Source organism: Chiloscyllium plagiosum, chromosome 27 (assembly GCF_004010195.1).
Source record: "Chiloscyllium plagiosum isolate BGI_BamShark_2017 chromosome 27, ASM401019v2, whole genome shotgun sequence".
NCBI lineage: Eukaryota > Metazoa > Chordata > Chondrichthyes > Orectolobiformes > Hemiscylliidae > Chiloscyllium > Chiloscyllium plagiosum.
The window spans coordinates 46,554,813-46,578,824 of record NC_057736.1 but is presented as its reverse complement, the minus strand read 5'-3'; the positions used below and the strand labels follow the sequence as shown (position 1 = coordinate 46,578,824).

At 42.6% G+C, this 24,012-nt stretch overlaps 1 protein-coding gene across 2 annotated transcripts in view; it reads left to right on the top strand.

Annotated features, from left to right (window-relative positions):
* Positions 1–24,012, top strand: part of LOC122563757 (stromal membrane-associated protein 2-like) — a 60,168-nt gene that overhangs the window by 16,905 nt on the left and 19,251 nt on the right. Inside the window, exons 2-8 of one of the 2 annotated variants that reach the window (XM_043717956.1) lie at positions 5,802–5,935; positions 7,207–7,292; positions 13,619–13,697; positions 15,460–15,540; positions 16,683–16,761; positions 20,204–20,331; positions 23,842–23,989. In XM_043717956.1, the coding sequence (XP_043573891.1) occupies positions 5,802–5,935; positions 7,207–7,292; positions 13,619–13,697; positions 15,460–15,540; positions 16,683–16,761; positions 20,204–20,331; positions 23,842–23,989 (735 nt within the window). Of the gene's footprint in view, positions 1–5,801; positions 5,936–7,206; positions 7,293–13,618; positions 13,698–15,459; positions 15,541–16,682; positions 16,762–20,203; positions 20,332–23,838; positions 23,990–24,012 lie in introns of both variants that reach the window. The other variant, XM_043717955.1, reaches the window with a different exon arrangement.

Genomic DNA, 24,012 nt, shown 5'->3' with positions numbered 1-24,012 from the left:
ACAGTTTTGCAGTTTACGGAGTTGGGGTGTGAATGTCCTCCTTCACGGATTTTATATTGGTGTATATAACAATTGGCTATTACAAACTGGAGCGACTGAGCTTTCAAGTCTTGGTTCAGTGCAGTTATGCAAATCATTGGGTTTTTTTAAAGCTCGGCAGGAGGAAGATATCTGAACTGAAACTAAGATTGAGGAAGTGGAACTAATACAGAAATAGCTGGAGAAATTCAGCAGGTCAAGAACATCTGTGGTGAGAAAGCAGTGTTAATGTTTTGTGTCCAGTGACCCTTCCGTCACATATCTAACTACCTACTTATGCAAAACGCAGCACCCATACACAATACTACTGCCTGCCACTCAAAATTTCTAACTCTATCCTGTGCCCCCACCCCGTCACACACGCACCCAAAGAATTTTCAATAGCCAGATAGAATGAATTGGCTCAGAGTGATGTAAAAATCACTAAGAAAGCAAGCTCGTATCCATTCAGAAGCCTGTGCATTCCCTAAAGAATCATAAAATTCCTACAATATGGAAACAGACTGTTCGGCCGATCGAGTCCATTCTGACCAATAACCAACCCCCTGCATTTCCCATGGCTGATCCACCTAGTCTGCACGTCCCTGTTACTACAGACAATTTCAGTATGGCTAAATCAACCCATATTGTACATCTGTGAACCAAGGGAGGAAACTGGAGTACCTGGAGGAAATCCACACTGAATGTGGAAACTTCATGCAGACAGTTGCCTGAGGGTGGAATCAAATCTGGCTCTCTGGTACCGTGAGGCAGTAGTGCTGACCACTGAGCCACTGTGCCATCCTGAACACCCCTAAAGAGCACTGTTTTCTCTACCAACCCATGAGACTATATTCTAGAGGATTTCTGACTCGCCTAAGTTAAAGCAATGAAGATTTTTCTCCCAATAAGGACAAAACCCTCTGCCTCCCTGTTGCAGTTTAATTCCATGTGTCCTTTCAAGTCACCATTGTTGAGTGAAAATCCAAATGTCATCAGTACATCGTCTAAAGCAATGTGCTCTTAGTAATCTCTTCCTGACAGTAACTGCTTGTTATAGTACTGCTGTCAGCCAGTCCTGACATCGCACTAACTACTCTGCAGGGTCGTGACAGTTTCTCGATCTGTATCTCACGCTTGCTCTCCTCAGAATGAGAGCCGTTTCCTATTGTTGAATTTTGCGCATGAAAAGTTTTCTTGCTGTAATCGATATTTGCGAGCATTTTCTGTGGTTCTCATCAGAATCTCCCTTGCACACAGGTTGGGAGTCGCCTCTGATAAAATGAAGTACTGCTTCCTGTACTACAGAGTCAGCATGAGTCAGGCAGTATGTCTGAGCAATTGCTTTGTTCACTACTTGGCCATATTGTTCAGGGCATCCTGTGAGAAAACGATAATTGTGCTAGTCGTATGCAAGTTTGATCCCTGAATGAGACCGTATTAAAACATAAAAGATTCCAAAGAGGTTTGATAGGGGAGATGTGGGAAGGTTGTTTGCCCTTCTGGGAGAGTCTAGGACCAGAGGGCATAATCTCAGGATAGGAAGTTGTATGTTTATGACCGATGAGGAGGAATTTCTTCTCTGAGGGTAGTAAATCTGTGGGAATCTTTGCTACAGAGAGCAACCGGTCATTAAATATATTTGTGGCTGAAATGGACAGGTTTTTAATCAGTACGGCAGTCAAGGGTTATATGGCAAAGGCAAGAAAGTGGAGATATTGATTGTCAAGATGTATCAGAAACATACAGTGCTGGAGAAATTCAGTATGTCTGGCAGCATCTGTGCAGAGAAAGCAGTTAACATTTGGAATCCAGTGACCCTCCTCCAGAACAAGAAGCACCTAAGAAAAGGAGGTATTTGTATCAAAGGGTCACTGGACTTAAACTGTTAACTTTATTTTCTCTGCATACATGCTGCCAGATGTGCTGAGATTCTCCAGCAATTTGTTATTTTTTTGTTTCAAATCTTCAATATTCAGTTCATTGTTTTATTTCGAGGATTATCAAATCAGCCATGATCTCTCTGTTGGAGTAGTCACAATGGGCTGAATGGCCTACATTTTATGTGTGGCAAGTCTCAACAAGGTCAATAGCTAAAACATAATTTGCATCAACAGCTGGTCTAAAACAAGATGTGACAATGTTATACAGTGACAGACCTGTTTCCATCAATACATATATACAGTGACAAGCCTATTATTATAGTCATAAAGCATGGAAACAGGCCCTTGCCCCTACTCATCCATGCCAACCATATTTCCTAAAGCAAACTAGTCCCATTTGTTTGAATATTGCTCTTACCCCTCTAAACCTTTCCTATCCATGTATGTGTCCAAATGTCTTTTAAATGTTGTCATTGTTACCACCTCGACCCCTTCTTCTGGCAGCTCACTGCATATGCGCCCCACCCTCTCTAGAAATAAATGCCCCTCAGGTCCTTTTAAATCTTTTCCCCTCAGATCAATAAACTTCACGACTATATTTATATTTTGGATTTTGTGGTCCTCGCAAGTATTGTACCCAATCATATCCAGTAGTAGATCTGTTTTCACCCGTATTGTACCCTGGTATTACACAATGGCAGACTTGTCCCTGCTAGTGCTGTATCCCTGATGTTACACAGTGACATATCAGACTTCTCCAGTACCTCATTCCAGTATTACAAATGATCAATATATCCCAACAGCAAAGTTAGACTCCAAAGTTAGACACTAATAGATCAGCCCTTACCAGCACTGTAAGCCAATGTTGTCAAATGATCGAACTATCTCCACTTGTAGCGTACCCCAGTGTTTATAATGACAGAACAGTTCCCAGCAGTATTATAGTCCATTGTTACACAGTGACAGACATGTCTTTACCAGTATTGTATTCCAGTGTTATATAGTGACCGATCTGATTTACAGGTACCATAGTGCACTGTCAGATAGTAACAGACTGTCATGTCATTAACCTGCCATGTACCCCAGTTTTCAAAGGGACAGAACTCGACCCACTGGCTCTGTGCCCTGCTGTTATACACCTCAGATCCATCCCCTCTGGTACTGCACCACAATGTTATACAATTGACAGACTAGTCCCAACACATTGTACATTCCAAAACTTAGTGATGAACTCTTTCCTGCCAGTATATACTCTGGTGTTATACAATGATAGTTTTGTCCTATCTGCTACAGTACTGCAATTGTGCATCTGACTGAATTTCTGGCTTCTCACTTTGTGTTGCTTAGATTATGTTCTAAATTCTCTCCTCCAGAAACTGCTAAAGCATTGTTTTACTTATAGATAAACAGTGAATTGTAATCTTCCTGTTTCTTTGTGTAATTTATGACAAAACTGTTTGTCAAATGCTCCCCTGTTGTGAACTAGGAAAAGCAGACAGATGGCTTCACCCTGCTCCAGACTGAGGTCCTTGATCATGCCTGTGCTCAGCTGACCCAATGTGGTTCCTTTCTGTGGCAGCTTTTTGTTCTGTAATGTTGGCAGCAGCTTGGCATGTTCCATTCTGTGAATGGAACTATATAAGTTATCAGTTGTTCTGTTTAGAAATAGCGCTATTTCTCAGCAAAGATAAAATAACACACGTATGCAGAATGGTAGCAGTCATGGCGCCAAATCTTCCTGCCTTCGTGGAATATTACGGGAAGCTAAATATGGTAATATGGGCTGGTCAGTTTCAATTTCTGAGGGCAACTGATTAGTAGAGTGGCAATTTCAAATGAGAGCTGACCTTTTACTGAAAGGAACCATAATGTTTTATGGGGAAGCTCATCAAAATTGGACCTTTTCAGACTACACCAACCACAGGAATGAAGAGGAGACTTGGGAAAGCCCATCCCTGGGAATTGAAAATGGCTGATGTTGAGTGTATCTTGTGCATCAATGTACCAGCTTTGCATATATTTAAATGAATGCAGTATTTTGCTGCTCGGATGTGGTGTTGCGACTGCACACATGCCTGAATAATCGAGCCAAGTCAGTATGGCTTTATGTCTGTCTAATTTACTAGGATTTTCTCAGAAGTCTCAACCAGTAGATAGAGGGAGGATATATGTGTTGTATTTGGACTTTCAGAAAGTGTTCTACAAGATACCTCCCAAAAGGTGAAGTGATAAGAACCCATGCTGTTGGAGTTAGGAACTTCACATGAATAGAAACTTAGCTCAGGGGTAGGAAACCGCAAGTGAGGATAAGGGATCCTTCATCTTTGGTGACCTGTGACAAGTGGGGTTCCACAGGAATCAATGCTGGGACTAGAATTGTTTACATTATTGACTTGGAGGAAGAAAGGGAAAGTACTGTAGCCAAATTTGCAGATGAGACAAATTTAGGTGGAAAGGTAAGTTGAGAGGGATATACACAGCTTACAAAGAGATATCGATAGGTTAAATAAGTGGGCAACAAGTTACAAATGGAGTGTAGTGTGGGGGAAAACAGCAATGTTCATTTTGGAAGGGAGAACAATAGAACAGAATGTTATTTATGCACAGAAAAACTGCAACACAGGCACATGGGGGTACTTGTGCATGAAACACAGGAAAGTAGCACAGATGCTGCTGGTAATCAGGAAGGCTAATGGAATGTTGGCCCTTATTTCAAGGCGGTTGGAGTATAAGATTAGGGAAGTTTTGCTGCAACTGTATGAGATGCTGGTGAGACCACATCCTAGAGTGCTGAGAGCAATTTAGGTCCCCTTATTTAGGGAAAGATATCATTTCATTGGAGGCAGCTCAGAGAAGGTTCACTGGGATGATGCCTTGTATGGAAGGATTGTCTTACAAGCAAAGGCTAAACAGGTTGGGACTCTATTCACTGGAGTTTCGAAGACAGAGAGGTGATCTTATTGAAACATACAGGTTTCTTTAGGGACTTGACAGTGTAAATACCGAGAGGACGTTTCCCCTCTTGGGAGAGTCTAGTGCCTGAGGGCAAAGCCTCAGAACAAAGGGGTGCCGATTTAAGACTGCGATGGGGAATTACTTCTCTGAAGGTTGAGAATCTTTGAACCTCCTTGCTGCAGAGAGCTGTGTAGGTAAGGCCCTTGTGTATTTTTAAGGATGAGGTAGAGTGTTGATCAGTAGGAGAATGAAGGGTTATAGAGGAAGGACGGTAAAGTGGATGTAATGAATTTCGGATCAGCTATGATCTTACTGAACGGCACAGCAGAGTCAAAGAGGCCAAACAGCCAACTCCTGGTCTTGTGGCCTAAAATAGCAGCAGCATCCTATTCAGGCTAGTATTCAGCTGTAAACTTAAATTGATCTTTGGATCCATTCCCTTGCCCTCTGTGCAATAGGTGCAGAGAAGAACTGTATTACCATTTACTTGGTTTGATGTTTGTGATTGTTGCATTGATTTGATATTGTGGAATTCACTATGAGCAGTCATAGATTCATAGAAACAGCATGGATTTCACATGATTAAAATTACCATCAATGCATTCTTTTTTTTGAACTTGAGATATTATTAAACCTGTCATTGCCATTCATGTCATCTCTAAACCCATGTTCTGTCTCATTGTTGAACCTACTTTCATTCTTTTATTTTTTGCACTATTATCTAGTTTGTTATACAACGTTTCCTGCTTTTGTTCCTCCTTCACTTCCTGGGAATTTTTATTAAATGCATTGTATGTTGATCTTTGCCCAATTAGGAAAAGTACCTTGAAAATTTGTTTCACAGATGTATTTCCAATCTTTTCTGTTTTTATGTTGGAGTAACTTCTTCTCCAAACCTCATTCAAACCTGTTTTTGGTTCTAACTTTGACTTATCCTTTCTATAGGACCAAGATGGGCTTCATGGAACCTGGGAGTGTTTGTGTGCATTCGCTGTGCAGGTATTCACAGAAAGCTTGGAGTTCATATCTCCAAAGTGAAATCAGTCAATCTGGATCAGTGGACACCAGAACAGATACAGGTACTGCACACTTTGCTCAGGGCAGGGAGCTGCATGGGCTGAGAGGACAGTTTAGGGAGAGGTGTGTGGCATTTGAAGGGGTGAGGGGAGGCAGTGTTGGATGCCTACAATCTATTGGGTGTAGTGAAGGCAGCAGGTGTGATACTAAAATGAGTTTCACTCAGTAATCTCACAGAGTCTGATTTGGAAAGTTGGGTTCAAGCTGCAGTCCAGACTGGGTTTTGAGTTCTATGTTGGCATGGTGTGCTATCGTGGCTGCTGTTTCTTTGACAAGGCTTTGTTCAGACTGAAAACGATCCTATGAAATTGAAAAAGAGGAAAGCTCTCCCAATACCAACATCACTGAGCCAATTGATTTGATCATTGAAATTGTGCTGCTCTTCTATATCACTTAGTTATTTGAATAGTAAGTGAGAGCTGAAATCTTGCGACAATTTGTAATCTGAAACAAACTGACCCCTCTGTTTTGTTGAAATTGTGAAAGTGATGAAGTTATCACTAACAACTGAACACATGAAATAACCATTTTGCTCTCTTTCTCTGACCACACGCAACCCCCCAAACTATTTCATCCAGCTACCGCACCAAATAAAAACACCAATGCAGCTCAGAAACACTGACAGTGAGCATGTTTGATGTGTCATATGGTTCACTTTATCAGTCTGAATTCCATTAAGCCTGAATGTGTTGTTTATCTTGCATTTAAATGGAATAGTAAGAGTTCAAGATTAAAGGTGTTGTACAACCAGCCTGAGCTCTCCACAGCTGGAGTAATGTGTGTGGTATGATCATTCACTGCAGGAAACTGGCAAAAACTGGTGTTTACAAAAATGTAAGGAAACCTATCGAGTACAGTGGGAAAATGCACTGGAATCGTTCAGGTGCTTGCTGACCCTGCTGCAGGGAAGGGTGCATTGCTCGGCTTATTGCTGGGAATAGCACAGCATTCACTCTGTTTTATGTTTGAGGAAGCTTTTATTAATCTGTCTGCTGATTGATCTGTTTACAATGGAATAGGAAGAGATTTGGAAACGTGCATTCGTGTATTTTTTTAAAATACATTTGATAAATGGTTGATTTCAGTTCTAGAGAAGTATCACTGCACTCAAAATATGAGCTATGCTTTCTCTCCTCAGATGCTGCCAGACCTGAGTTTCTCCAGCAATTTGTTATTGTTTGATTTCACTAATGCCCTGTGGGTAGTTTTGTGTTGTTGTTACAACTGATGTGATGTTCCAATAACTAGATTCTTGTATTTTTGTCTGCAACAGTGCATTCGAGAGATGGGAAACTCGAAGGCCAAGATATTATACGAAGCTCACCTCCCTGCTAACTTCAAGCGGCCACAAATGGATCAGTATCTTTTCCAAAGCTCATTCCAGGATTGAATCAGTGCAAGGAGTTATGTCCCATAGGCACAAGTTCACAGACACTGTAGGACAGTGCAGCACAGAGGGATTTGGGTGTCAGAGTTGTACAGCATGGAACCAGACCCTTCGATCCAACAAGTCCGCAATGACCAGACATCCCAGTTTGACCTCATTTGCTAGCATTTGGCCTATATCCCTGTAAACCCGGCTGATTCATCTACAGCAGAACTTCGATTATCTGAATCTCAATTATCTGAATTTCGGATTATCCAAAGGAGACCTCGCGGTCCCGATAGAAACATTACATCAAAGAGGTGTTTCCAACACTGATCATGCCTTTTGTTTACAATGATATAAAAACGAATTTGGCTTACTAAAATGCTGCTGAGAACAGTCCTGGACACCCATGGGAGCCCACGCACCATCTCCAAATGACTGACTGACTGCCCTCCCTCTTTCCCCTCACACTTTCCCTGGAGTTCTGCACAGGGGTGTACCTTAAACCGCACACCCTCCACCCCCCCAGATAATCTCTCCAACATTGTCCTGTACATGGCAAAGGTGGAATTTGTGAACAAGTTGTATTTAAAAGATGTGTGTGTTTGCGCGTGCGCTATTTGGAGTATCACCGCCCCCCTCCCCCAAAGCAGTCTTGCTGTCTGGTCCGGCTGCCCTGGAGGACGGGGCAAAGTGGAGGGGGGAGTGGAATGTGGGTGGGGGGCAGGGGCAGGCGGGGCAGACTGGGTGGCGCGGGTTGTGGGTCAGACAGGGGTCGGGGTTGGGGGAATCGGAAGTTGGGTGAGGTTGGGGTGTGGAGAGGGGTGGATAGGAGTTGGGGACTCGTTCGCAGTGTACTGCTTCCTAGTCTCTCGAACGGGGAGCGAACATCCGATTGAACTGATTTGGGGTGGGGGGGCGCGGGAGGCTTCAACAATGCTGCAGGTCCCTTACACACGTGTGTGTCTGCTCAGAAACAAACCAGAGAAGGAACAAGGCACCTAGAGTGAGGAAAAAGCAAACTTCCAAAAACATCAAGCCCCAGAGGAGAGGCATTGAATCAATTAATTGAATAATCAATTATTCGAGCGAAATAGTGCCCACCCATCTCGTTCGGATAATCGAGGTTCCTCTGTATGAATCTAGATGCCTTTTAAATGTTGTAATTGTATTCATCTCCACCATTTCCTCTGGCAGTTTATTCCATATATGCACTGCCCTTTGCGTGGAAAGGTTACCCCTCAGGTCCCTGTTAAATCTTTCCCCTCTCACCTTAAACCAAGTTTTGGACTGATGCACCCTGGGAAAAAGATCTTGGCTATTTACCCTATCCATGCTGCTTATGATTTTATAAATCTCTATAAGGTCACCCTTCAGCCTCTGATGCTCTAGGGAAAAAAAGGCCTGAGCCTATTCAGCCTCTCCCTATAGCTCAAATCTTCCAGTCCTGTCAATGTCCTTATAAATCACCTCTGCACCCTCTCATGTTTAACAATATCCTGCCTAAATAAGGGCAACCAGTATTCTTAAACTAACCTCACCAGTGTCCTGCACAGCCACAACATAACATCCCAACCCCTATACTCTGTGTGAATGAAGTACTAAAACTTAGCATTACGGTCAGAAATTAGGAAGATTAACAGAATGTTGGGCTTTATGGCAAGGGGATGGAGTATAAAAATAAGGAATTCTTGTTGAACTCTGTAGAGCATTGTTGAAATGGCATCTGGAGTACTGTGTGCAATTTGATCACTATATTTAACTATTTTAAAAACTAATACTGGAGGAAATTCAGACAAGGTTCACCAGACTTACTCCTGGAATAAAGATGGTTGAATTGTGAGGTATGATTGAGCAAGTTGGGCTTAAACTCTTTAAAGATGGATGAGAGATTATTTTACTGAAGTTTATAATATTCTGAAAGGATTAGTAGAGTAGATGCTAGGAGGAGGTTTTCTCAGAGAATCTAGAACAAGAGGGCATAATTTTGAAATAATCTGAATTTAAGACATAAATAGGAAGAAATTTCTCTTTTGCAATGAGCAGATAAGGCAGGTTGATTGAATAAATAGACAGATTTTTGATCTACAAAAGAGTTGAGGACTATTTTGGGGGCAGGCAGGGAAGTGGATGCACGACACAATTAAATCAGCCAGGACCTTAATGAATGGCAGTGCAGACTGGAAGGACCAAATAGCATAATGCTGCGCCTGTTTTTTGCCTCCCAGGGCCCCCGTATCTCGGAGTTACTTAATGTTTTCTGATATGTACTTTGATCCTCACTGTGAACAACAACTTACAAAAAGGAGTTTTTGTTTTTAAATCTGCCTTTTGAGATGTGTCTTATGAATGCAATTGATTTATTTTGATCCAAGACTTCTGGTTTTCCGAAGGGACATATAGTATGTGTGGTGAGTGGACAGGTCCCTATCCCCCAAGCATCTGCAAATGTGAAATAAGTTTCTTCAGTGAATCTTGTAGATAGTACACACTGCTGCTACTAAGCAATTGTGGTGTAGGGACTGGATGTCTGTGGATGGAAGAAAGAGGTTGTAGAATTAGAATACTTAGTGTGGAAACAGGCCCTTCGGCCCAACAAGTCCACAACGACCCGCCGAAGCGCAACGCACCCAGACCCATTCCCCTACATTTATCCCTTCACCTAACACTATGGGCAATTTAGCATGGCCAATTCACCTAACCTGCACATTTTTGGACTGTGGGAGGAAACCGGAGCACCCGGAGGAAACCCACGCAGACACGGGGAGAATGTGCAAACTCCACACAGTCAGTCGCCTGAGGCGGGAATTGAACCCGGGTCTCTGGTGCTGTGAGGCAGCAGTGCTAACCACTGTGCCACCGTGCCGCCCCCTGTGCCACCGTGCCTCGCCTGCTCTCATTCAAATAACAATTTTCTCTCTCCAGACACCACAGTGTATTTCCTATGAGCATAATTAGAACATAAGAAATAAGAGCAGGAATAGGCCACCTGGCCCATCGAGTCTGTTGTGCCATTCAGTAATCATGGCTGATCTTTTCATGGACTCAGCTCCATTTACCTACCCACTCACCACAACTGTAATTCCTTTAGTGTTCAAAAATCTATCGTTGCCTTAAAAGCATTCAATGAGGTGGCCTCAACTGCTTCACTGATCAGGAAATTCCACAGATTCACAACACTTTGGCTGAAGAAATTCCTCTAGGAGAAAGTGAGGACTGGAGATCAGAGCTGAAAATGTGTTGCTGGAAAAGCGCAGCAGGTCAGACAGCATCCAAGGAGCAGGAGAATCGACGTTTCAGACATGAGCCATACTCTCCTCATTCCTAAAGATGGGCTCATGCCCGAAACGTCGATTCTCCTGCTCCTTGGATGCTGCCTGACCTGCTGCGCTTTTCCAGCAACACATTTTCAGCTTTGAAGAAATTCCTCTTCAACCTAGTCCTAAATCTGTTTCCCTCTTATTTTGTGGCTGTGCCCTCTAGTTTTAGTCTCCCCTGCCAGTGGAAATAACCTTCTATCTTATCTATTTCCTTCATGATTTTATATGTTTCTGTAAGATCTCCCCACTTTCTTCTAAATTCCAATGACTATAGTCCCCATCTAATCAATCACTCTTCATAAGCCAATCCCCTCAATTCTGGACTCAACCGAGTGAATCTTCTCATTAGAATAAAAAGAAGAGCATGAATCATTGTGTTAGGATCTGGGCTGGACAGTTTTGTCTGTTCAGTTTGAAGGCTTAAGCAAAAGATATGCTAACTCAGTTATAGATGGACAATATTACAGATATGGTAATAGATACTCTTGGTTTTGGGGATGGATATTGATCAGTAGCTTAACTCAGTACCCTATCACAGACTTGTGCGAGATTCTTTTCTGTACCCTTTCTCACTTGTCTTATGGTGAGCAGCCGTGGCCCAAACTCATTACAGGCAAAGCAGAGGTTTCCGATGGTTATCAGAATAGGAGGAGTTCTGATTGAAGCTTTCAAAATCATGAGCAGTCTGGACAGGGTAGATAGGGAAATAAGGGAGAAACCAGATTTAGGACTAAGTTGAGGAGGAATTTTTTTCAGCCAAAGTGTTGTGAATCTGTGGAATTTCCTGATCAGTGAAGCAGTTGAGGCCACCTCATTGAATGCTTTTAAGGCAATGATAGATTTTTGAACACTAAAGGAATTACAGTTGTGGTGAGCGGGTCGGTAAATGGAGCTGAGTCCATGAAAAGATCAGCCATGATTACTGAATGGCACAGTAGACTCGATGGGCCAGGTGGCCTATTCCTGCTCCTATTTCTTATGTTCTAATTATGCTCATAGGAAATACACTGTGGTGTCTGAAGAGAGAAAATTGTTATTTGAATGAGAGCAGGCGAGGCAATCTCACCTCTTTCTTGCGTCCACAGACATCCAGTCCCTCCACCACCATTGCTCAGTAGCAGCAGTGTGTACTATCTACAAGATTCACTGAAGAAATTCACCAAAGATCCTCAGACAGCACCTTCCAAACCAACAACTACTTCCATCTGGGAGGACAAGGACAGCAGATCCATGGGAACACGACCTGTGAGTCACCCTCCAAGACACTCGCCACTTGGTGATTTGGAAATGTATCGCCACTCCACTGTTGCTGGGTCAAAATCCTGGAATTCCTGCCCTTAGGGCACTTAAAGCAGTGATTCAAGAAGCCCTCTCTGGGCTTTTTTCAGTCATGGATGCCTTCATCATAACCTCAATGCAGCCCAAAATAGATCTTCACCACCTCCCTCACCAGCCCCAGGTTGCCCCTTGAGGTTCTGGAGGTGCCCCTTAAGGATGGCAGCAAGCAGAATAGAGATTAACCTCCTGTTAATGAGAACTCCCAGGAATGAGGAACTTCAGTTAAGAGGATATATTGAAGAAATTCCGACTGTTTTCCTTAGTGAGAAGAAGAGTGAGGAGATCTAATTGAGGCTTTCAAACTCCTGAATGGACTGGACAGAGTTGATGGGGAGAGGTCCCCTATCAAAAGAAAAAGAAAATGTTAGAGGGCTGAAATTTAAAGTGATGTGCAAACATAGGAAGGGTGATGTGAGAAAAATCATTTTCATACAGAGTAGTTAGGGTACAGAATGCACTGCCTGGAAATGTGGTGGAGGCATATTCAACTGAGGCATGTAGGGGAGCACTGGATGATTACTTGGATAGAAATGCCATGCAGGGATATTCAGAAAGGCAGGAGATTGGTTCTAGACAATAGAACTGGTGCAGACAGTGGGCTGAATGGCCTACTCTAATAATTTTGTGATTCTGTGAATGCAGAAAAAGAAGTGGTGAACTTCTGAAAACATTGTCTAGCCTTTTTTATTTTTCTGTACCTTTCTTTGTTATTATTATTGAATTTTGGAAACATTTTAAAAATTTCTTTAAAGTGTTTAACATTGTTATTTAATTCTGACTGCTTAATTCGTTTTGGAATGTTCAATGTTATTTAATAAAGGTGAAAGAAATAAGAGCAAGAGTGAGGCATTCAACCCTTCAAGCTGTTCTAGTCATTCTCCAAGACTATGGCCGATCAGCATGAGACCATGTCTCTGCCATGACCTCATAGGGTTGAACTCCTTGGTTTGAAGAATATATCTGCCACCTCCTTAGTAATTTCTGGTGAATGAGTGTCATGGGTAGTAAGGAGGTAGGTGGCAGGTAAATTGTTGAGGGTGTAGGGTAGGTCAAGGCAAATTGAGCGAGGGGAATTCAGGGGGGATGGATGGTATGGAGTATGAGGTGGAATTTGGGCTCCGATTAAAGTGACAGAGAGGGCGTGACGGGTTCAGGTCTGGGAGTGGTTAGAGGCAAGGGATGGGTCATGGAGTCATTGGGTCAAACAGCACAGAAACAGACCCTTTGGTCCAATTCATCCATGCCAACCAGCTATCCTAAACTGAACTAGTCCCATCTACGAGTGTTCGGTTCATATCCCTCTAAACTTCTCCTATTCATGCATTGTCAAATTACTCTTAAACAGGTGCCTTAATGGAGGTGTTGGTGGGAGGCTGATGGTTAGTTTAATAACTATCCAGGAGTTAGAACAGGTTTTAACTCCTCCGATGTTTTCTGTGGTGTCTAACTCCAACTGGGGGGCTTCTTCATAAGGTTCCAGATGTTTAATCACCATCATCGGAAGTTTCAGCTTTAGGAGTCAGCTGTTTCAGGATGCTCCCAGGATCAAGACATGCATCTCATGTCTGCACTCCTGCAGCAACCACCTTCCTGTGTTACTATCACGAGATTGGTAAAATTCATTCGTCTTTTAATTATACCTTTAACTTGTTGCTCAGAGCAGTGGAGAGCTTCATAAGAGACAAATATGAAAGAAAGAAATACTTTGATAAAAGTATTAACATTGCTGAATTCAGGGTGAGTAGTTCTTCCCTTGGTACCTATTGTGGTAATTCTGCAAAGCACAATTAGACTGGAAGGTTGGACAGGGTGTCCACCTCATTAATGGATTTGTCAGGCCATGTGCTGGGATAACTGTCTTTACACCATCACCTGGAGAACTCCAACTTTTTTCTATTTCATTGAAAACAGTGAAGGCTTTTAGATTTGGAATAAAGATGTGCATGTCCACTTCTGGCATGCTAGCATTTTCCCCTTTAGAGTCATTGTCTACTTGTAAATGTGTGTGTAACTGCATCATACTTTTGTGGGGTGGTTTGTTCTTTATTCTACTACCTACTTTTACTGTCTGCATTTTCTATGAAAGGATCTCTGGATCATTGTCTACCTTCAGAAAATGTAAAGACTACATAGTTCATGTTGTGTAGGCAAATCCATCTGCATTATTGCCAAGTTTGAGCTTTTATTGGTTTTCCCAGAGCTATTTTAAAAACAAAACACTATGGGGAAAGTTGCAAAACTGTGACGTTGCCTTCTGTCAGTTGGAGGTTACGTGGTTGTGTGTGACGGGACAGGGCTGTGGGTTTAAATGGAAGTTTAGGAGATGTACATGAATTAAACACTTCCAAAGTGTAATAAGTAGTATTCCCCTTTACCACCTTAAAGTAAATTTGTCATCCTCCTGTACCAAAAGATAAATAACACTGCGTAAGTAACTATTTCCAGTTATAAGTAGATTAATAGATTGGGTGGATGTGAGGCAAGTGGAATTTAATATAGACAGATAACTCTGGTCACGGAACAAAGGCAGGCAATATCATTGTACCAACAGTGTACAGGGCACAGACTTCGAGGTATGCACGAGTCTTTGAATGTAGAAGGGCAAATTGAGAATGACTAGCAAATAATATGGGGATTTGGGCTTTATTAACAGATGTGTTAAATACAGAATTTATGCTAACCTTTTTAAAAACTCTGGGCCCCAATTCAGCTATTGAATTTAGTTCTGGTCACCACACTTTCAGGATGTGAGGCTCCTTAAGAAAGGAGACTTATCAGAATGGTTTCAGGTTGAGTGTTTTGCTGCAAGGTTAAGTTGAACAAGTTGGGGCTATTTTATTTGGAGTAAAAGAGATTGAGGTGTATGAGATTGTAACAGCTTTGGCTAACTTAGACAAAGAAAAGTTGTTTCCATTTGATTGTGGTTCAAAGACTGACGGGAAAGGATTTAAGGTTTTAGGCAAGAGGTGTAGGAGGAATGTGAGGATACAGCAACTGGTAATGACCTGGAACTGACAACCAGTGAAGCTCATGGAAGTAAATGTGATCAATAATTTCAAAAAACAATCGACATTTGAAACAAATAAACTTGCAAGGCTGCAGGGATCGAATGTGCAATGGGATTGACTGGACTGCTTTATTGAAAGCTAACATAGACTAGATAGGTCAAAGATGAGAACCATTTGTCATCTTATGTTTGGCCCCTGCTTCATTGTATAGGACTCGCAAACAGCTCCAAATGGTCATTTTTAATTTCTGGCTTTTTTAGCTCTAAAATGAGCTTCTGATTCCTCCTCAGAAAAAAGACAGCTTTATCCATTGCCTTGAAAACAGTGGAGGCATTCAGATGCATTTCTGATGTCTGGGAAACTAGGACGTTGTAATCATCCAAGGTCTGATTGAGGAGCATACCTATTTGGGTGATACTTGCCAAATTGTTCTAATGGAGTTTTCTGATCCCCTCCCCAGTCTGGTTAAACTTTCAGCTTTTCTCTTCCAGAAAGAAAATAACAAATGGAAGAAAGAGGGTGAAGCAAAGGAGACCAAAACTGCACAAGTTATCTTTGAAAAAGTTAAAGTGGTGAGTGTCTGTTTTACCTGTACCCTTAGCTCAAAATGAGGGGAGTGAGTGAGGATGGGCAAACTGCATCAAGTTGTTTTATTCCCTAAATGGAAATGTGTGTCCTCAATGAAAGGAATATGCAATCTTGTGCAGAGCCATTTGGGAAGCCCACTGTATAGTTCAAGCAAAATCTGCAAATCTTTGGGTGAGGAGGCCTAAAATGTAACCTCCCATTGGGAGCAGAATGGTAAGACCAGGAGAAAAGCTAGAGCCTACAGGTAGTTCTGGAACAATGCGGGTTTTGGCAGCGCAGTTTGACTATCACGTCAGTGAAGAATTAGGGAGCGGTATTTTGGAGAAGGCCTACCTCCGTCCACAGCCGCGCACTTCCAGCGGGGATCAGCCTGACCGCCTCATTGTGCACGTGCACAACGTCTGGATTGGCCTTTGTGCCATTCTGCGCATGCGCCGATGTCAGCTGCCACCTGAACAGCTTTCTGTGAGAGGTACTTTACAGGGAGTGGCTTTCTTACATTGTTAAATGTACTTTGTGTTTCATTAATAAATATGATTTCAACCTTCATTCAGGCTGTGCTATATTTTGTGTTAGACCTGGGTGATTTTTGAGCGATGGTGAGGATTTTTTTTGCTGCTCTGTCCCTAATCCCACTTTTCCTGTATTTCCCATTATTTCTGTGACGCCAGACTTTGCTGGAACGTAATGGCAGCAGTTATAGTAGAACTGCGTGTATTGCAAAAGGGAGCATTTCAAAGTTAATTTGACTCTCAGGAGTGTTTATAACAAATATCTCTGGTGCAATAAATTAATCCAGACTGATGACAATTGCTGGAAATAATTGGAGCAAATGTGTAGTCCCCAGTCATTGCACTGATTTCCCCTTGCTGTAGAGCTATTTATTTGGCATAAAATGAGAGAAAGTTCTGGAAACAAATCGTTCTGGCAGTATTTGCGGTTAAAGAGGCAATTAATGCTTCAAATTAATAACCTTCTGTCAGAACAAGTTAATTAGCCTTTGTTGTGTGTCTGTCAAGGTTGAAGTCCAGCTTCCCTAGTGGAGCAGTTCACATTTTGCAGTCTTAAGCTTGCCTTGTGTGATTTATAATGAGCTGCTTTGAATTCTCTGTTTTCCCGATTAAAGCCACCAAAAAAGGATGAGCAGCAAGTGAAAACCAGTCCTTCAACACCTGCTGGCCCAGTGATTGATCTACTGGGACTAGGTAAGAACAAATATCATTTTAGACTCCATGGTCTGTCCCTTTATGATTGCACATCAGCCATTACATAGCACAGTACAGGACCTTGGGCTCTCAATGTTGTACTGACCTTTTATCTTACTCCAAGATCAAACTAACCTATATACCCTACAATTTACTGTCATCCATGTGCCTATCTAAGAGTCACTTGAATGTCCCTAATGTATCTGACTCTACTACCACTGTTGGTAGTGCATTCCACACACCCACCACTCTCTGTATAAGTAACCTACCATTTCTCCAAAATCTTCCTCCAATCACCTTAAAATGTTCCTTCGTAATAGCCATTTCCACCCTGGGAAAAAGTCTCTGGTTATCCATTCCATCTATGCCTCTCATCATCTTGTACACCTCTGTCAAGTCACTTCTCATCCTTCTTCGCTCCAATGAGAAAAGCCCTCAACCTTTCTTCATAAGACATGACCTCCAGTTCAGGCAGTATCCTGGTAAAGATTGCCTATGCCATCATCTTCATGTTCTTCATTGTACTTTTCCTTAGCAAGCTAATATTACATTCATGTGGTATTCCTGAGCCAAATACAGTGTCAAAGAAATTCTTTGCAGTTCTTTAAATCTCAAGATCAGAACTGAGCTTTAAGACCTTTATTTTATTTCCTTCACTGGAGACCTTGAAGCTCAGAAGTGTTCATTAGTGTCATGTTGTCTGAGTGTTCTGAAGGGAGGCTGGGATGGTGATGAACTTTTGATGAGGATGAATGGAGTATTCATGTGTCAGAAAATGTGACAAGGCTTAACGCAAGTTCCATTGTGAAGATTCTTTTTTGTACCTTGTGTTTCACTTCTCCCATTCTGTTTTCACTGAGGGGTGGTATCCTAGTTACTTACACCCAGGTTGCTGTTATTCAGTGCCCTGACAAAGTAATCAGCTGCACCACACCCTGTTTGTTGTTTTCCTGAATACCCTCATTTTATCAGCCAATTCATGGTGTGATCAAACAACCTGCCTGTGTTTAAACAAGTCCTGTACAGGTGAGCAAATTGCACTTCATGGTAGAATTAGTTGCCACATGAGAGGTTAGAGCAATTGAACGCAGTGTTAATGACTGGCCTTTCCTTGATACTCATGCTAAAAAGCTTTAGAGCGATTACATACTACAGTCTGGACTCCGACCTTTTTCTCTTTCCAGTTCTCTGTAAGTCACACAAAGCTCTGTGTCTCTATTTTGCCCCACATTCGTTCCCCATTTTCAATAAATTAATGCACAGTTCTTTTAAATAGAATCACTTGACCTGTCACCATAAAAGCTTACACCATATTCCACTTTACTTTTTAAAAAAAACTACACAATCAGCATGTGATACTTAGGTTGTAGTAAGTGCACTGGGAAACAAAAAGGAGGTTTTTCTTTTTATAGCACCTTTCACAAAACCAGAAATCTCAAAGCATCTGCCAGACAGTGAAATATTGTTGAAGTACATTCACCATTATAATGTCAGAATCACAGCAGGCCATTTGGTTCACAGTGTCCTCGAGGGAAGGAACATTTTCCATCACTTCATCTGGGCCTACATGTGACTCCAGATCCACAACAATATGGTTGACTCTTAAATCCCTCTGAAATGGCTAGCTAGTCAGTCAGTTCTATCGAACCAGCACAGACCAAGGAACTGGAATAGTAATGATACAGACATGTCAACCCTGCAAAGTTCTCCTTACTAATGCTAAAATTGGGGGGGTGCGGGGGGAGGTGAGCTAATGCTAAAATTGGGAGTTCTGTACCATTAACTAATCAAGAAGAAGCACAGGATATTACTTTACAGATAATATCCCAGACAGCACCATCACCATCCCTGGGTATGTCCCATTACCCAAACAGGACAGGTGCACCAGAGGTGGGGGGTACAATGGCATATTATCAGCAAACAATTGTCCCAAACTGGCAGGCTTCAACATTGACCCTGGGCTCCATGAACCTTCATGGCATCCAGTCAAACATGAGGAAGAAAATCTCCTAATTACCATCTATAACTGGCGAACCAGTACTCCTAACAGGGAGAGTAGAAACTCTGAGAGAATACTGAGTGACTGAGTCTTGGCTGCGGGACCTCTCTCTCTGTCAACAGGTGTGGCTCTGTAACACTGCTACTATCTCACATGGCCGAGTCTTAAAGAACACAGTTACTAGATTAGGCCCACGATAGATGGTAAGGAAACCAAAAAGAGAGAAAATCGAATGTCCACATCATTCTGTCTATAACTCATGCGACTGACCATGACAGTATTGCTAGCAGTGACCACTGCACAGTCCCTGTGGAAACAAAGTCCCATTGTCATATTTAGGATACCTTCCATAGTGTTGTGTACCGCTACCACTGTGTCGAAGGGGATGGATTTTAAAACAGATTTAGCAACTCAAAGCTGAACATCCACAAGGAACTGTGGGACCTCATCAGTGGCAGTGTTCTATTCAACCATAATCTGTAACCTATGTCCTGAAGAAGGGCTTATGCCCGAAACGTCGATTCTCCTGTTCCCTGGATGCTGCCTGACCTGCTGCGCTTTTCCAGCAACACATTTTCAGCTCTGATCTCCAGCATCTGCAGACCTCACTTTCTCCTCAACCTATGTCTTGTGCCATGTAAATGATGGACAAGCTCTGAGGAGTCAGAGAGGTGAGTTACTCGCTGGAGTGTTCCTAGCATCTGATCTGCTCTTGTTGCCATTGTTTGTGTGGCAAGTCCAGCTGCGTTTCTGGTCAATGGAAACTCAGAACATTGAATCCCCCCACTATTAATGATGATACACCACGGAATGTCACAAAGTAGTGTTTAGATTGTCTCTTATTGGGATTGTTTATAGCCTGGCATTTGTGTGGTGCAAATGTTACTTGCCACTTGTCAACCCAAGCCTGGATATTGTCCAGATCTTGTTGCATTTGAACTGACTGCTTCAACATCTGAGGTGTGACAAACAGTGGTGAACGTTGCAATTGTCAGTGAACGTCCCTACTCTGACCTTATGATGGAGGGAACGTCATTGAAGCAGTTGAAGATGGTCGAGTCGAGGACACTGCCCTGATCTCTACAGGGGTAGGTGGTTAGGCCTAGGACAATACCCTGCGGAACTCAACATGAATTATCTGTGACAATAGTGCAGGATTTTGGCTTTGAGGAAGAAGTTCAGCCATATTCTAGTTGCAGCAGGCTTGAAGAGCCAAATGGTCTAATCCTTCTATTTCCAATGTATGTTTGCCTTGCTTTGAGTTGATATTAAATGGTAATTTATACAATGATCTCTCTGTTCCATGTTTCTATTTAATTCTAAGCACTCCTTTGTACTTTTACAGATTTTTTCCATGGATTTTGTTGCATAAAATTTGCCCTGTGTGAAGATGTTTGACTGGAGAATGGCTGCTGTTCTAATCCTCAATGTTTTGTTCTCCAGATGCTCCTGCAGCAGCTCCTACCTCCAATGGCACCACGAGTGTGAACACAGCACCAGCTGGTGATCTGGACCTCTTTGGACCCATGGTGTCTAATCCATTGCCTGATTCCAGCCCTTTCCCACCCACAGTAAGTATTGAGATTTTGACAGCGCAGAACTGGGCACTAAATCCTAGCGTAAGGGTATTTATTGAGTGAACTGCAAACTTACTTGCGAAGTTCCAATTTTGGGGTTCTAGGCCAAAGTAAGGGCTTGATTCTCAAGTGGAGACGTTTTACTCCTTCATTGAGGCCTTCCAATGCACTTAAACTTGATCTATATCCTACTGTGACATTAATAGCTTGCAGTTCACAAGTAGGTGTCTGTGGGCATCTGAGTAAGGAGACAGCTGAAGGGCAGGGACCATACAGTGAATGTACTTCATTGACTCCAGTATCTGAAAGAGGAGAGTTCAGTTGGTGATTTGGGCGGATTCCTGTTTATATCAACGACAACCTTTAGCTCAAGGCTGTATTTACTGTGAATGTCGCCACTAGGTGGCACAGTGTCAATACATTTGCTGATCCTATTGCAAAGTGGCAAATTTCTATTTTCACAGTTCAAGTTAATCCTACTGATTTGTTTCCTCTGCAAGTTTGGATTTTACTAGCGAGATCATTTGGTGTTAAGTCATAAATACAGATGCTCGTTATCTGTGGAGCTTTAGGACCAATTATTAAATTTGTCCTTCCGTAATTGTACTCCACTTTGCTCTAAAACAGTTAGTTTTCCAGCATGCTGTGTATTCTGGGTAGTGATGTCCTCCATTAACCAATTGAACCATTGATCAGATCCCAGTTCGGTTCTGGAGATAAATTGGAAATGCGACACATGCCAGAATAATGAAAGTAAACAGAAGCAAATGTGCTGTGGGTATTGGGCAGGATACCAGGAGCCCATGTGTAATGTTGTAGCTGCTGACTACTTTGGTAAACCTGAGGGTTTTTACAATGAAACATTGTCTTCCATTTTGTTTTTTTTTAAATGTACACTTTGGCATGCGATAAAATAGTTATTACTTTGAGTTCTTTGATAGAAATTCAGGCCTATCTCTGACCTGTAAGCAGTACAAGTATAAAGGCACAAACTGCCAGCATGAAATGCTTTTTCCTAGTTTACCAACAGTATCCGAAGGAATAGTTTATTCCAGAACAAAGAACAACAACAAAGAAGTGCAGGAACAGGCCCTTCGGCCCTCCAAGCCTGTGCTGCTCATCATGCCCCAATTAAACTAAAAAACAAACCTTCTGCCCTTATTTGGTCCGTATCCTTCTATTCCCTCCCTATTCATGTAACCATCCAGATGCCTCTTAAATGTTGCCAATGTACCTGCTTCCACCACCTCTTCAGACAGTGCGATCCTGGCCCTTGCCACTCTACGTGAAAGCCTTCCCTCGCCCATCTGCCTTAAACTTTCCCCCTCTCATCTTGAACCTGTGCTCTCTTGTAATTGAACCTTCTACCCTGGGAAATAGCCTCTGACAGTCCACCCTATCTAGGCCCCTCATAATTTTGGAGATCTCTTTCAGGTCTCCACTCAGCCACCGTCTTTCTAGTGAAAACAATCAAGTTGCTTTAACCTTTCCTCATAGCCAATGCCATCAAGACCAGGTAACATCCTGGTGAAGCTTCTCTGCACTCTCTCCAAAGCTTCCACGTCCTTCTGGTAGTGTGGCGACCAAAACTGCACACAATAATACAAATACACCCTAACAAATGCAGTTTTCTATAGCTGCAACATGGTTTGCCAACTCTTGTACTCCATGCCTCAGCCAATGAAGTCAGGCATGCCATATACCTCCTTACTCTCCTTAGCCACTTGTGCTGCTGCTTCGGGAGCTGTGTATCTGCATGCCCAGATCTGTCTGTATGTCAGTGTTCCTAAGAGGTCTGCCATTTACAGCATAATTAGATACTCCAAAATACATTACTTCGCATTTGTCAGGATTAAACTCCACCTGACATTTGTGCCCAAGTCGCCAAACTATTCTATCGTATCTTTCCACAATCGTCCGCACTATCAGCAACTCCACCAATCTTTGTGTTATCTGCAGACTGACTAATCAGATCACCCACATTTTCCTCCAGATCATTTATATATAACAAGCAACATAGGATCTAAGACTGATCCTTGTGAAACGCCACTAGTTACCTCTCTCCATTCTGAAAAACACCCTTCCACCACTACCCTCTGTCTTCTATGACCAAGCCAGTTTTGTATCCATCCAGCGAGCCCACCCCGAATCCCATGTGATTTTAGTTTTTGTACTAATCTGCCATGTGGAACTTCAACAGTTACCTTACTTAAAGTCTATATAAACTACATCCACAGCCCTTCCCTCATCAATTATCCTTGTCACCTCTTCAAAGAATTCAATCAGATTGGTGAGAATAGCAGAGGATGACTTCGATCCATCAACCTCTGGGTTATGAGCCCAGAACACTTCCACTGCTTCCTTGAGATTACAAAAACAGAAATTGCTGGAAAAACTCTAAGTCTGGCAGCATCTGTGCTGTTTTTGAAGTAAGGATAGGAACCATCTTAGTTGTGGCTCCCCCTGCCCTGGATCCAATGCAATAATCTAAATATGGAGATTGTTTACGCTGGCTCTCATGGCCACTTACTAGGAGTTCCAGCGATACGTGGAACTAGAACCCAAGGCTGGAAAGAGTCCAAAGCCATTGTAAGTTACCTGGTCCAGCACTAGTGTATTAGACAAAGAATTCTGGTTCACGCTGACAACAGTCAAGATTATTTTGGTTAATAATTGAGAGAAAAAAACTTGTCAACTTTGCTGTAATTAAATAAATGGGATGAATCTATTAGATATGAAAACAAAATGATCAGGATGTCACGGTGGCTCAGTGGTTAGGGACCCGAATTCAATGCCAATCTCAGGCAAGTGTCTGTGTCAAGCGTGCATGTTCTCCCTGTGTTCGTTCGTGCTTCCTCCGGGTGCTGTGGTTTCCCCTCTCAATCCAAAGATGTGCAGGTTAAATGAATTGGCCATGGGAAATGCAGTGTTACAGGGATAGAGTAGGTGGGGTAGGTCTGGGTGGGGTGCCTTTTGGAGGGTTGGTGCAGACTCAATGGGTTGAATGGCCTGCTCTCACACTGGTGAGTTCTATGATCACAATATTTTGCCAAATCACCATTGTTGCCCCACCATGATGATCTACCAAGCCCTTGTACTGCAGTGTCATAGTGCATGCCATCCAAGTGCTGCTGTCACTGTACACAGAATGCAGTAATGTCAGTGTTGCATGCACACGTGCTTCCTGTGGCCTGTTGGTGCCAGCCCAAGGCCTGTTTCTGCACTTGCACTGGCAGTCTCTTGCTGCATACAGAGTAATCCCTCCATCATGTCAGTGATCTGTTTTTAGCTCCACTAGGGCTCTATATGACAAGAATGCAGTGGCATACGTATTGTGAGCAAGACCGTGAGGGTGTTGCACCCATTCTAGTGAATGTTTTTGCCTACATAGCTAACATAGGGTTTGAATGTAAGTGATGTAATTCTGTCACAGACAGTAACTTCTAAAGAAAAACTTTCAATGGATGTGATTGAAACCTGTATTGTGGCACCATTGTTTAGCAGGTGTTGGCGTCCACTCCGCAGGAAGGAGCTGAAAATCTGAACCTCTTTGCTGAGCCCAGTGTGAAACAGGAGGATTCTGGAAAGAAGCAGCTTTCGAAGGATTCCATTCTGTCACTTTATGGGTCACAGACCCAAGTTCCAACTCAAGGTATAGCGCTAAACCTCTGGCCT